Source organism: Rhagoletis zephyria, unplaced genomic scaffold (assembly GCF_001687245.7).
Source record: "Rhagoletis zephyria isolate East Lansing unplaced genomic scaffold, Rhagoletis_zephyria_1.1 Rzeph_scaffold_14058, whole genome shotgun sequence".
Classification (NCBI taxonomy): domain Eukaryota; kingdom Metazoa; phylum Arthropoda; class Insecta; order Diptera; family Tephritidae; genus Rhagoletis; species Rhagoletis zephyria.
The window spans coordinates 1-14,865 of NW_016171127.1; the positions used below are offsets into that span (position 1 = coordinate 1).

The 14,865-nt window shown below is 34.2% G+C and overlaps 1 protein-coding gene and 1 pseudogene across 1 annotated transcript; both read left to right on the forward strand.

Annotated features, from left to right (window-relative positions):
- The first annotated feature begins 4,289 nt into the window (after positions 1-4,289).
- LOC108378413 (facilitated trehalose transporter Tret1-like) lies at positions 4,290-8,974 on the forward strand (annotated as a pseudogene).
- Positions 8,975-11,628: 2,654 nt separating this feature from the next.
- On the forward strand, positions 11,629-14,300 carry LOC108378412 (facilitated trehalose transporter Tret1-like; the record flags this gene model as incomplete). The annotated part of the gene is made up of 4 exons (XM_017634710.1): positions 11,629-11,695; positions 13,395-13,624; positions 13,705-13,835; positions 13,933-14,300. Coding segments are annotated over exons 1-4 (796 nt in total), but the record flags the coding sequence as incomplete, so codon positions are not given.
- Between the last annotated feature and the right edge of the window lie 565 nt (positions 14,301-14,865).

Genomic DNA, 14,865 nt, shown 5'->3' on the forward strand with positions numbered 1-14,865 from the left:
CTATAAAAAATCATAACTCAGAAAAAAAAATTTTCGCTATTAGCGATTTGGATTGATTGTAGTTCAAAGTGTCTCTTTCCTGGTAAAAAAGTTTGAGAGAAAAAAAAACAGNCACTTTCCACCATACAGTTTCGAAATACAAAATCACATTTTCCGCGCTTTTTATAATCGAAACTGTATAGTGGAAAGTGTGTTCTAATATATATTTGATACAAACAACAANAAATTCTCACTGTCATTTCGAATAATCGATTTTTGCCTGAAAAACAAAATCGCGTTTAATTCGGCTGAAAAATTTTTCCGAGCCAAAAGAAAAAATACGTGTCTCATTATTTGGACCAACAAACAATGCATTTGAGTTTGGTCGAAATTAAAAATCCTGCTCGTACCTGACCGGTTGTCTGGAAATGGAAAGCATCCTCTACTTCTTCTCACCAAATACCAATATGCTTTTAATTAAATGAAACCCTATAGCAATCGATAATTTTTTTTCTTTGGAACCGTAGGAACGAATTAATAGCAGTACTTGCTGTCTACCTATTTTAAAACAGATGTACATAAATAAATTAGCTATTTTCTAAAAAACGTCTTAACTAACAACCAACAACAAGTGTGCCGTAAGTTAGGTCTAAATGGCTGACGAGCAAATGTATATCGTAAAAGCGAAATAAAAAATATTAAAGAGCTTAGCACAATAAAAAGAGCTATTAAAAGAAATAAATAAAATTAAATCTACTGAACACGAGGTCATCTTCAAAATGTGGTTAAAAGTTAAATTGCACTTGTTCCAGTAAATTATATAATATGTACTAGGTAACATATACACATATATGTAAGCATAAATACAGTGCCGGACATTTGAATAGCGCCCCGTTTTAATCCTCAGTATTGACAATTGAACCAATTGAACAATCGTAATACGAAATTAAAGCCAATGAAATTCTCCATAAACTGTGTATACATCACTTCTCGATAGGCCTGACAGTTTCTGAGAAATTAATTAACAAAAAAAAAATAATAAAAACAAAACTGTCGCTATTTTTTATATTTCCCCTGTAAAATCTGGAGCTATTAATTTATTTCTCAGAAACTATTAGGCCTATCGAAAAGTGACGTATAACTATAGGGTGTATGGAGAATTTAATTGGCTTTCATTTGCCGTATTTCATTTTACGATTGTTCGATTGGTTCGTAAGATATACAGGTGATTAAGTGGAACCACTCTTTTCTTTTAAGCTGAATAACAGTAAATTGCAAATATCTAGAAAACGTTTCCATAGAAAAACATAAATACTCGTTTTTCGGAATTACCGAGCAATTCTACTTAGGAATTGGATGGTGTCGTATGAAGAACAAAAACAAAACTAAAATTTGTGATCCAGTGTAATTCAACAAATTAGTTACGCAATATTTGCCGTCAAAGCCCAAATTGTGAAAAAAAGGTTAGTGAATATTAAATAACATAAAGAAAAACTGTTAATACTGAGGATCAGAAGGATGCGCTTTTTAAGTGGCCGGCACTGCATGTACATACATATACATGAATGTATGCAGGTACATTAGGGTGGTCTAGGATTCTTCTATATGGAAAAAAATAGTATCCTATTTTTTTAAATTTTGAAATCAAAAAATATTTATATGTAGGTCGCTCAAAGCGCTCAAAGCTTTCAAAGTATTTTATATGGGAAAAACGACTTTTCGTAGGAATGGTATGGAATTCTTGAAAATCGATCGAAAAACTCTAGTTCTCTACCAACAATGATACCCAATTGTTTATTTAACCATTTGTTAATACTAAAGATTTTTTATTTATCACGCATTTTCTGGAATTTTGTTGGGGAGTTTTCGCGGACCTATAAAATGTAGTTACCATGAAGAAATGGTTAATTGGGTATTATTATTATAAAATCCCTTTAAGAGAAAGAGAATTTTCCGATCGAAAAATATGGATTTTCAAGAGTTGTCTACTATTTCTAAGAAATGTGTTTTTTTACCCATTTCAAATACATGGAAAACTTTGAGCGCTTTGAGCGACCTCTAAATATTAAAAAAAAAAAATAAATAAAAAATACGGGTATATTTTCGTTTGTTTCGTTCCCCCAGCATGAAAATTTCGACTTTACTTTTTCACATTCATGTTTGGACGACCCTAACGTACATATGTTGGTGCCTTTTCTCTCATTCTTGTACTTTTCTTTCACGCTGAGAGCAAATGCATTGTTTATTTTTCGCACATTTGATTAAGTGAATTAAATTAAGCAACTTCTTTGTTTAAATCTATTGTTTTAAATTTTTGTTTATTTTATATATACGTATGCATACTAGGGCTGTGCGATTAATTGGTTATTCAAAATTTTAATCAATCATAAAGTAAATAACTCAATTATTCGATTAAAATACTATATACCAGGGTTGTTGCGAATATTATTCCGAAATAAGAGTCCTTTCCGGATACCAAATCAAACAAGTTTGGTACCAAATTAAAGAGGACTTTAATATCTTTATAACTGAAATGTCTAAACGAGGAAAGCCACATATTTAAAAATATTTCAATAAAAATTGTTAATCAAGTACCATAGAACAAACCTTGTGTCAGGTGGATGCATTTCTTTAGTATTAAATTATTTTTATTATAAATTATTTCTGTTTAAAAGCTTTTTTATTCCTCTTTCATATAATACCAAATTTGTTTAATTTCGAAAGTCGGTTTGTTTATTATCCGGAAAGGACTTTTATTTCGGAATAATATTCGCAACAACCCTGCTATATACATATAAAGTTGTGGAAGTTCCTTGATACTTGAAATCAAACGTCTCTGTTTTCAAAAATTAAAATGAAATATTTTTTCATATACAAACTCCTTTAACGTGCAAAATTCATTTTTCGAGTAATCGTATTTTAGTAGCTCGATTAATCATCATTGTGAATAATCAATATCTTGATTACTCTAGTAATTGATTAATCGAATAACTGATTGCCCAATTTGTTCGAGTAATCGAATAATTGCCCAGCCCTAATGCATACATACATACATATGTACAAGCGAAAGTTATGTCATGTGCAGGTTTCGCTGAAGGCTCGTGAGAAAGTGTTTAGATGTTGAGTTCTTTTCGTATAGAGTATTTCGTTAAGCAAATTTTTCAGCCAGAGAAGTCCCCAATATAAAATTTAATATAATATAGAAAAACTTACAGTTTAACTAAGCGCACATATTATATCGGTAGTTTCTTATTTTCTCACACTTAATGTGAGATTATTGGATGATAATTTTTACGCGGCAACACTGCTCGCAAACAAAATAATGAATAGCTAATATTAAACAAATAAATAAACAAATTAATTTTTGTAGCTGTTATTTTTCACACAATTCATGTTGTTATCAGCAAATGTTTAATAAAAATGCGCAATCATTATACATATGTACTTGTAGCTATCTATGTATGCATATCAAATGTTAATATCTTGAAGTTCGTGAGCATATGTATGTACATGCACACATAAGATAATCTAAAGTAATTATCCGACTCAGTGATAAAGCAATGCAATTCGAATGCAAAACGATAAACCATGATAAACAGGGGTGGGTGAATGCATCAGCAAAGATGTATGTATGTATATGAAAAATTTATGGTACATGAGAAACTCTAGAAAATGTAATCAGACCGCGAAGTATTGCTGAAATTACGAAATTGGGGAACTTATGCCTGATGCTCAGAGCCATATTCAAATTATAGGATGAACTTTTTTCCGCTCTGTTGAATGGTACCAATGGCGGAAATAATGGAGATCACGATGATCCAGGTCACCAAATTGACAATGACGGGATCGAGTATATAGCTTAAGACCTGGTAAAATTACAAAAGGCGACCTCTACGTTCGGTAAAAAAAAAATTCGAAATGCTTGTAAAACTAATTTCCTTCAGGGTCACGGGGAAGTTTTTTTTCTGGTGCAGTCTAATATATAGTACATACATAGTTAATAATATAAGCTTCGCCGATGCAATCAAATTTGAATAAATTATGAATATGTATCAATAAATATTAATTTTGTTTTACAGACAAAATCTATGCAAGCGATGTTACTTTCTTCCACACTGCTGGCTAAGAAAAAATATATTATCACTATGCAAATCGCTATAAACTTTTCTTATCAAATTTAGTACTGACAACAGACAGAGTTAGAATTTCACCATTAAACAGTTGGAAAATAAATTGGCTGTGAAGCGTTGGGCTGCAATTTTACGCATGGAAATACAAAATTGAGAAATTTTTAAGCAATAAATTTCAATCTTAATTTTTTAGAAAAGTAATATCAAACAACAGCAGATACAAGATGATTACAATGCCAAAATTGGCATTTTTAAACAAACGCTACCGCATGCAAATATTCGCTACTTTAACAGGTGAGCGAAAAGTGTTTTTTTTTTATATTCGATTAGTATAGAAAAAATTTCAAGTTGTGAAAATTGGAATAAAGTGAATTACCGCCAGTCCATAAGAGGATTTTTTTCATGCGCCTCAGTAATTTTTTGTCTGCGGAAAATAATACTAGTAACTATAGTGCGTATCATAACTTTACGGCAATCACATATTGAATAGATTTGACCATTTATCTTAATATTTTTTAATTTTAATTATTTGTTTTGTAAAAATCTAGTATACATATGTATGTACTATGTAACAAAATTTTCGAGGCTTTTAACTAGATTTTGTGTATTCAATATTTTGAATATCTGCATATTTTGTAGCCCATTCAATTTTAGTATCTACAATACAAAGCAAGTTTTAAGTTGGTCCGACTTATCGCTGATTTTTGGGAATTCTTTTTGTTAAAAGTGTTGCTCATTTTCTCCATATAAAAAAAATTGTCGAATGTTTTGTATAGAAGAAAATTACTGACATCGTCAGCAACAAAAAAAAATAAAAATAAAATTGTTAAAAATCAATGGTAACTACCAGCTACTTTAAACTTCCACTTTATTATACTAAAATTAAATGGACAACAAAACTGCATACTCAAAATATTTTCAAGAGTTTCGTATTTATCGAGTAGGTTGTTTCTAAGGAAGCTCGATAGCCTCAATTTTACACCAACCCATATCTGTTGCACCATTTGTGGTATCCTGCTGTTTTCGTCTACTAATGCCATCTGTTGAAGGCCTTATGGGCGCTGTGCACTCCATATGAGCTCCTCACTAAACCTTTTGTCGCATCGACTGCGGACTCACCCTCATCTAGAGAAAGCCTTCGCTTTAAATACCGTCTGAAACTTTTTGCGGTCTTCACTTTTTTCTTGAACCTTGACTTGTCTACGGGTTGTATTGCTGTATAACTTAATTAAGGACATCTTCATAATTGTCGCGCAATTAGTTTGGAATAGTCTGTCGCCTGTTCTTGGAGCGCTCTTAGAGGACACGTTTTCTAACCGAACTTGCCCAGCCTAACTAATTTTTACTTAAGTGTATATCAACTAACTCCAGACCATTATTCCACTGTCTCAATCTCAGGTGGCCGTAAAAGAAAGCAGATAACTGTAGATGAAGCAGAATTTTTAGATGTAGTCAAAATGAGTTTAATTCGCTTAAAACCCCGCAATTTTTCAGTGTTCATTGACAATGAGGAAAACATTTTCATCCGTTTAAATGCGGTATGACACCTGAATGAGCGCTGGGCACTCACTCTAATTTTTGGTGATATGGGAATTTTTAGAATGAGCCGCCCAAGATGGTTTGTCCATAAATAATTGTCGTGAAGCTCAACTAATGGTAGGCCGAGGAAATGCGCCGTTTCGACTGGTTTGCACCAGAGGTAAAGTGGTGTTAAATGGGCATGTGATGAGGTGGTTGGTGTCATGGGTATGCCGTGGTCGAGTCTGGTTAAATACTAGATCTTAAGATGGCTAAACGTGGAAGCTGAATCTTATCTTTTGCAATAAGAGAGTCATAGAAGGTGGACACAGACTCTCTATAAATGCCATTGATAGCTCGTATATACGTCCAGCGTAGGTTTGGAATGTAAGGATGCCTTCTGATGTGCCTGGGTGGAGGCTGTTTCTTAAACAAGTACCTTTTCGGGTGCTCGAGTCTACAGAACCTTACCAGAAACTGCTTGGTGAGTTTTTTATTGTGCTCCCTTATTGGGAGCATTTGGGGGTACGCTATGCAGATGGTGCTCATGCGGAATAAGAAGGCATCCAGTCTCTGTTCGAAGTGCGTCGTTTTGATAAGTCTGTAGCTTCGTACGCTGCGTCCAACTAGTCCTCGGCGACCAAACAGGCTCAGCATAATCCAGAGCCGAACAGCCAATTTTATGTTGCCAACAACGTCTCTTTGTCTTTGTCCCTACCGACAAGTGATGTGACCACCTTGTTGCGTCTCTCTACATTATTGACAATTGCGGTTGTATGCGCGGAGAAGGAGAAACAGGCTATCAAAGGTAACACTTAGGATTTTCGGGTTGTTTACTATACGAAGCTAGTGGGTTATCGACGTGAGCGCCTAGTTGAAGCCTAACCTCTTTCATCCAGGTGGTGAAAAGTGTCGCCGTTGATTTTGTCGGAAATAGGGTTAGGCTCCATGCGGTGAAGCAGAGAGAAAGTTCGTCGAGCAGAGGTCATGAATTTCCGGATGGCAATTCGTGAGCGCAAGAAATCAGCGAATCTTCTTCCGTTGGCTGAGGAAGTTTCGAGACGTAAAAGTTAAACAATATCGGAGATAGAACATCATCCTGTTGCACTACTTGCTTAGTTCGTCTAATTCTTCGTTGCTTGGAGGTTCGACGATACCAGGTAAACTTATGACCAGATTATAAATTGGGCGCACTCCATCTTACTTTGTTCATATGTAAGGAATACTGAGAGGTTTTCTGTTTATCTAAACATTTTTCTGGAGCATTGTGATCCGCCTTATATATTTTATTCAGAATTGCAATCGATAAATAATAACAACGAACTTTTTCGGGGTGTCACATTCCCTTAGACAAAATAACGTCGTCTTTGAAAGCGCCTAGTATTGTTTGAGACCAGGAAACTATTGCTGAAGATAAATAAATATTTGTAAATACTGTTTTTTTTTTGTTCTCTTCAGAGCACATCATGACCTTCGCCCATGCCACTGGACTGGGTTGGCTGTCACCTACATTAAATATACTTCAGTCACCTGCGTCACCGCTCGATTTCCCGGTCACAACAGGAGCTGCCTCCTGGATTGGCTCTACATTTGGTTTGGGTTTTATAGCAGGAAATATATTCTTTGGCCTTACACTGGATCGGTGGGGTCGCAAAATAAATATGTACATTTTGGCTTTTCCGCATATGGTAAGGTAGCCGATTTAATGGGAAAAATTGAGTGTCACAAAAATTAGAAAAAAAATTCTTGTAGATTTTCTGGATACTCAACTACTTGGTGCAATGCGTTGAACATTTGTATAAAGCGCGTTTCTGTGCTGGACTAGCAAGCGCTGGCATTTTTTTGGTTGTGCCAATTTTCATAAGCGAGATTTCCGATAAAGAGTAAGCCAATTATTTTGGGAATCTATAAGAAATACTTCCGTTTTGTATTTCCAAATAATCATCGCCAATCGCGGTTTCTGCTTTTCTCTACTATGCCTTTCACGCTTTTCCAGCATCCGCGGCGCGCTCACTGCCATGGCTATGATGTTCTTCAGTTCCGGCTTGTTGGTTGGTTACATAATGGCCAGCTATTTGGACTACTACCTCATACCCTGTATCATAGTTGTACTACCCATTCTATATCTGATCGGCAATTCATTTCTACCGGAGACGCCACAGTGTTTGCTAAAGCGCGGACGGCGAGGCTGAACGCTCCTTCAATTTCTACAAGGGCATCGAGTTCCATGCTTACCTAGAGAACACTGCTTCAGCACCACCAACGCCCATTAGCGAATTTGATGAACTGAGAGCAACAATTGAGAAAGGTGGTCTGTCAACGCCACTCACGATGAAAGACTTCTGTAAGCTATGGCCTCAGCTCAACGAAAATAATTTTAATTTCAAATTTCATTTTATCTTTGCAGTCAACAAAGCGACACTCTTCAATTTCTTCACTGCCGCAATCTTGTGTTTGCTCAATCAGCTGTCGGGTAGTTTTGCAATCATCAATTATATGGCAAATATTTTTGCCGCTTCCGGTTCGACTATGAATCCAAATGTTAGCGCCATTATTATGGGATTCGTGCAAATACTGGGTTCATTGTCGGCCACCGTATTGGTGGAGCGTTTCGGTCGTCGGCCTTTGCTTTTATCCTCGGCGGTCGGCATGATGGCTGGCATGTATAGTTTTGGCGCATTCGTGCAATTTACCGACGCTCAAACGAAGGCTACATACAATTGGGTGCCAATTGCTTTTATGATGTTGGTGGTGTTCACTGCGGCTTATGGAATCTTTGGAATTTTCTTCACAATTGTAGTTGAAATACATCCGGCAAAGGTGAGCAGAAAGAGCCCTGAATTGAAAAAGTTCATGAAATTTGATAAACTTTAGACATTCAACAAAATATTTGTTGTGATTTTGGTTTCAATAGTACGCTCGAAAGCATCGGAAATGCTTTAACAAATTTTTGACCTTCGTCACCCTTTTTTACAGCGAATGCGAATGATCATAGACGAATGATTTTTTCACCTTTCCTATACTGATAAGCATCTTTCTGCAACATTTTTTCCATAATCTCTTTTTTTCTTTTTCTAGATTCGTCCGCAAGCTCTATCGATTTGTATGCTATTCAACAGCATTCTGGTATTCATAACTTTGAAGCTATTTCCCTATTTCCTTTTTAATTTGGGCATCACAATTACAATGTATTCCTGTGCCAGCGTTTGTGAGATTACAGGCATTTATCTGTACATTTTTCTGCCAGAAACTAAAGGCAAATCAATGGAGAAGGATTAGGAAGAAAAATGTTGTTATTAAAAATTATTTTTAAGGAACAAAGAAAATATTTAATTATTTTTTATTGGAAAGGAATAAAAATTAATAAAAAGTGAAATCTTGTTTTTTTATTTATATTTATTTCGGTTAGAGATCGGTTATATCGTATTAATAACTATTTGCAGGGCTTTTGTTGTTTCAAGCTACGATCTTGTAAAAAGTAAGGTATTCATTTGAAAAAAATAAAATAAAAAATAGTCGTGCTACAAAAGTAATCTTAATCGGCGCTTTTCGCTATACAGTTAAAATCTAAATACAGTTTTGTTCGCTTAATTGGGCATGAAATATCGCACGAGTTTTTGTTTAATGGTGATTTCGTTTATCCCCAAAAATTGTTGCCATTCCACGGTACAAAATGTGTTTGATGATACATTCAACCCTGTAAACAAAGCTTCAAGCTGCTGACAAAGCTTCAAAGGGCAGAGAATGTGCCGGTTTTGTCTTACAAAAGTGTGACATTTAAAGAAACGAACACAACATTTTCTTACTTTTTGCCTTTATTTTAGAATCGAACACGAAAAGCGAAAGGGGCAATAACAAGGCGACATTTTTTGGTAGAAACGAAAACACTATAAGTACTAGGGGAATCATTGAACTGGGACTGGGAGTTGTTGGTTAAAATATGTAGGGAGCCCTTTAAGTGAGCGCCAGTTAGCCGGAGGATACTGAATGTCACTTCTACAAAGAAATAGATTCGCTGTGGTACCACCTCAAAAAAATATTTTTTTCAAACTTTTATGGATCAATTTCTTAGCCGCTATCATAGCCCTTATCTAACTGTCTCCACGATAAGAAATGAAAAACAGATGCCAAGATAGTTCGAAGGACCTTTGTTATTCTAGCACAAAGGACTTCGCATAAAAGCTTTCTCATTCACCACTCATGGTGAAAAGCTATTTTGAGAGAAATCACTTATCATTTAGCACGCGTCCCTCCAACATGAACAATGGCCGAGTGAGCAAGGCACGGGCATACCATTAGAGAGATCTGAGTTCAAGTTCTCGTGCAGCCTTTCTTTTCTTTTTTCTAATTAAAATTTTTTTATTTTTTTATTTCATTTAATTTTAAGAAACTTATTTTATGTATTTTTCGCTTCATAATTTAATTTTCTCGTAATATTTATGTCATTGTTCTAAAAAGAATATTTTTTTAAGTTTCGTTAAATTTTTAGGAACCTTTTTTATTTTCTTTCTTTTTTTATTAAATTTTCTTTACTTCTGACTTTAATTTTTAGATTTTATTTAAAAATATGTTTTTTTTTTCAATTTCATAAAATATTTAGAAACTTATTTTATTTATTTCTTCTTTTTTTAAATTTAAGTTCTTGTTACTTTGTTAATTTCATTTTGTTTTAATTGTTAAAAATTTTATTGAAAAGAGAAATACATATATTTATTTTATTTATTCATTCAATTCTTAGGGTGTAAATGATTCCTGTCTTTTTTAAATACTTTTTTTAATTTTTTGTTTTATTTTAAAAATGTAAAAAAAGTATTTTTTTAAATCTTCTGGCAAAATCTTGAAAAGTGCCAAACTCAACTGAATTTCAATTAACGGAAAAAGTGAGAATAATCTAAAAACTAAAAAAGTGATTGAAAATGGAAGGAGGCAAAAAAGAATTGATATACATATTTAGTAAGTGTTTATTATGCTTGCGCTTGTGTGAATCTGTTATGTACATACATTTCTATTTTTATTTGACATTAGTTTTGTTGTTGCCGTTCTTTGGACTGAATGATTGGATTTTTGCGTTTCTTTACTTTTTTTCTGTTATTATCTTTTAGTGAGCGCATTTTCCTTACGCTCTTGCATTTTGACACTTTCCTGATTTTAGTCTGAAAAGATTTGTCCTTCGAAAGACTGTGTTGGGTTGAAAGTTACCACAACTGCCCTGTAAGAGTTTATTAGCTACATATCAAAGCATAGTTGCCTCACGTAACTGCAGAACACATTAAAAAAATACTATACATTTTTTTTATTTATAATTTGCAAATAAGAATTTTTGCAAATGCATACTTAAATATTTATCTTTTTCCTATCTAATCACCTCACTATATCACACTTTAAGCAAACAAAAGCTAAACGCTGGTTTCGCAGGTAAGCACATTAGAGCGGGTCGAATAAAAACGCCAAAAAAAAACTTGCTTCATGATTAGAGCTTTTAGTTATACATACACTCGAATTCATAAAAAATATAAAAGACTTTATATGATTTATAAATCGAAAAATTTGATGAAAATGTCATTTGCTGAAAACTGTATTATCTACGCCTTCATCTCTAGCGGATTTTTAGAGTAGTTCAAAAAATATTTCATTTTGAGATACTCTCCATAAGCTTTCAAATAGTTGGTGTTTGCTTTAAAAATCTTTCCTTTTGTATGGCGATCGACACGGTCTAATGTAAAGCACACAGTTTTCGTGTATGTAAATACATACATTCATCTGTATACATACTTACTTTTTTGAAGATAAATCTCGTGTATCTGAACTAAACACAAAACAAAGTATATTCAAATGTAGTTTCAGTTGCATTTCAAATTGTGACGAGTGTGCGTGCAGTTAGCCGATGCCATGTGCATAACTCTTGGGTGATGAAGATTTGAAAGTGTCACTTTAATTAATCAATAAGTCTACAGAATACAAAAAAAGACCACACTCCCGGTTTGAATTGAGAATCTTCAATATGTTTAAAAATAAAATTGCGTTATTTAGTAAACGAAAACGCATGCAACTCCTAGTGACGCTTTCATGTGAGTTAAGACGAAACCATCTCATAGACATAAATATATGACATATTTGAAGTATGTACATACATATGTAGAATAAGAAGGCAAGTGTGTTTTATGGCTGTTATAGCACACATTGAGTAGTGTCTATATGTTTCTTATATGGGACTAAAATGGTTGTACAAGAGTTCTCTTTTAACTTTAGGCGACATTGAACGCGGAAATTTGCATACAAGTTTATTATTTAGGGTATTTGTAATTGTTAGTTGGACCAAAAATAAATTCCGTGCACATCGAGTATATTTTAATTTATATGGTATACTAATACTAAGGCGGAAAACTTACGACTTCATGATTTTCAGCTTTTGCGCGAAGATGTAAAATTTCGTGCGATACGAAATACATTACCGACCATCAAACTTAGAACCCAAAACTATGGTGCTCAGCACTATATTCAGCTACAAGCTTTTATAGAGGCTGAATATAGCCTGAAAAGCACTGAACGCACCTGCAAAACCTGGCGAGGAGGTGCATACATATGTATATTCTAACAGACACTTGCTTACCGCTGACAACGAGGACTTTGATTGATTGCGTACTAAATCTGAGGAGCCAATATCGATTGGGACCGGTTACAACAAAGAAAAGCTTACGCCTATAAACGGGATTAGAGATAATTAAATTTGACCATAAATCTACTTAAACAATCAACTTCTCATTCTTCGAACGTAAAAGAATAATAGAGTCCCGGCTTTAGAAGCAATGACGTCAGGGTCGTTGTTTGCTTAATAAATAAAATAAAAATAAAAAGTAATGTTTATCACCTCGGTTCGGAATGTATTGTAAAAATATTGGAAATTTAGAAATTTTAAATTTTTTTCCAATCAAAATTTTCCAATATCAGTTACCACCTCGGTTCGGAATGTATTGCAAAAATATTGGGAATTTTGAATTTTTTTCCAATCAAAATTTTCGAATATCATTTACAAGAAGTTTACTTTGCGTGCTTTGGGCTGTGAAAAATTTTCCTTGGTTTTGGACAAGTCAATTTTGAAAAACTTCGCTCTCTGCTGCAATACTCACTGGCCTGTTTCCTGAGGGAAACCCAAACATTAGGAAAGACATCGACGATATTTTTCTTGGTGATAGATTGGGTAACCTCCAAAAGCCGTTTGATGGCTAGACATTCCGGGCAACTCCACTACACCAAAGAAATATTTATTATTTCTGAAGTGCCACGAAAGTCTAGATTGTTTTGAGCGAGATAAATACATGGTTATGATCACAAAACGTTTTAGACATAATCTTACTATCTTAAATATGCTGTGAAGTTCTATCGATTTAATACGAAGATTGCCCCGCTTTATTCACTGCGGATATGAGAGTTCTACTTTTTAAGTTCAGTCTCTTCTCAAGCCTTTTTTTCCAGCCATCATTATTCATGTTTCTCTTCGTGCAATTAATGTCGTAACCTGCAAAATGAAAATACCTAAAACCATTTTTCATTCCAAGAAACTTCAGATGCCTATTAGGCACAATTTGTACTTTAAAATAGCGGCAAAGGATCAAACTGGTGAAGAGAACAGCTACACCTTACACTAATTAATTTTTTATATATTTTGTGGTGATGCAAATCGTTCTCATTTTCGAACTCTAAATTAACATCTTTTTTGCCTAAGTTTACAACATTTCTTTAAACACTGTCGCTTTCTTTTTTCTTCAGGTCATATTTTGAACTTCTCGCATGGAATTGGCTTTGGCTGGGTATCGCCGACTGTGCAAATCTTACAAACCCCTGAGACGCCTTTCGAAGTACCTATAACCGTCGAACAGGTTTCCTGGATCGGTTCGACATTCGCTTTTGGATTTTTGTGTGGAAATATTATTTTTGGCCTAACCGTAAATCGCTTAGCCCGCAAATACAATATGTACCTAACGGCTTTTCCACATATGGTGAGTTAAGTAATCAGCTCTGCACACCCTATATATGTATGTACATTATCGCTCACAAATTACTTTTACTATCTACTTAGCTCTTTTGGATATTGAACTATTTTGCACAGAGTGTTGAGTATCTATATGCGGGTCGTTTCTTTGCAGGACTCACCAGTGGTGGATTGTTTGTGATAACGCCAATATTTCTCAGTGAAATATTAGATGTAGAGTGAGTACTTATTTAGAAAGTAAAGTAATTGGTTTCACTTCAGTTCGAATTTACGAGTACTAATCAGATACCTACCCATTTTGTATAATCATTGCAGTATTCGCGGTGCTCTCATGTCCATGGGCATGATGTTTGTCAGTTGTGGTGTTTTGGTTGGTTTCATATTGCCCACCAAAGTCAACTATTACGTAACACCCTGCATTGCCGTAGTGTTTCCAATATTTTATCTACTAGCATTGTATTTCTTTCCGGACACGCCACACAGCTTATTGAAACGCAACCGTTTGGCTGAAGCAGAGGAGGCTTTTAATTTTTACAAAGGCATCGACTGCCACAGCGTTCAAAAATCCAATGCCTACATGGATCGAACTAAGGAAGCTTCAGGCATGCAAAGTGAATTTGAGGAATGGAAAGCGATATTTTTGAATGGGAGCTCGAGTCAGCGCGTAAGGCTGCAGGATTTCTGTGAGTAAATACTTTTGAAGTGTAACTTCTATGCGCTCGCTTGAGTGTAAACGCAAACATGGGTGTAACGAAAAAGTGACAGAAAAAGAGAGGGGGAGGGCGGGGGTGATTGGCCACGTTAATGATTAACGCTAATATTAGGATTAAGATTAACGCTCAGATTCAGATTACGATAAGGATTAAGATTAAGAATAATAATAATATTCAGATTAAGAATAAGATTAAAATTAAAATTAAGATACGATTAAGATGAAGATTACGTTTAGGATTAAGATTAAGATAATGGGTAAGATTAATATTAAGGCTTAGATTAAGACTAAGATTAATATTAATATTAAGATTATGACTAAAATTAAGATTAAGGTTAGGATTAAGATTAAGTTTATTATTAAGATTAACATAATTAGTAAGATTAAGATTAAGTCTAAGATTAAACATAACTAATATTGTGATTTGGATTAGGATATGATTAACACTAAGATTACGATTATGTTAGGGATAAGATTAAGATTAAGTTTGAGATTGAGATTGCGATTAAGATTGGCAATAAGATAATTGCTCCTTG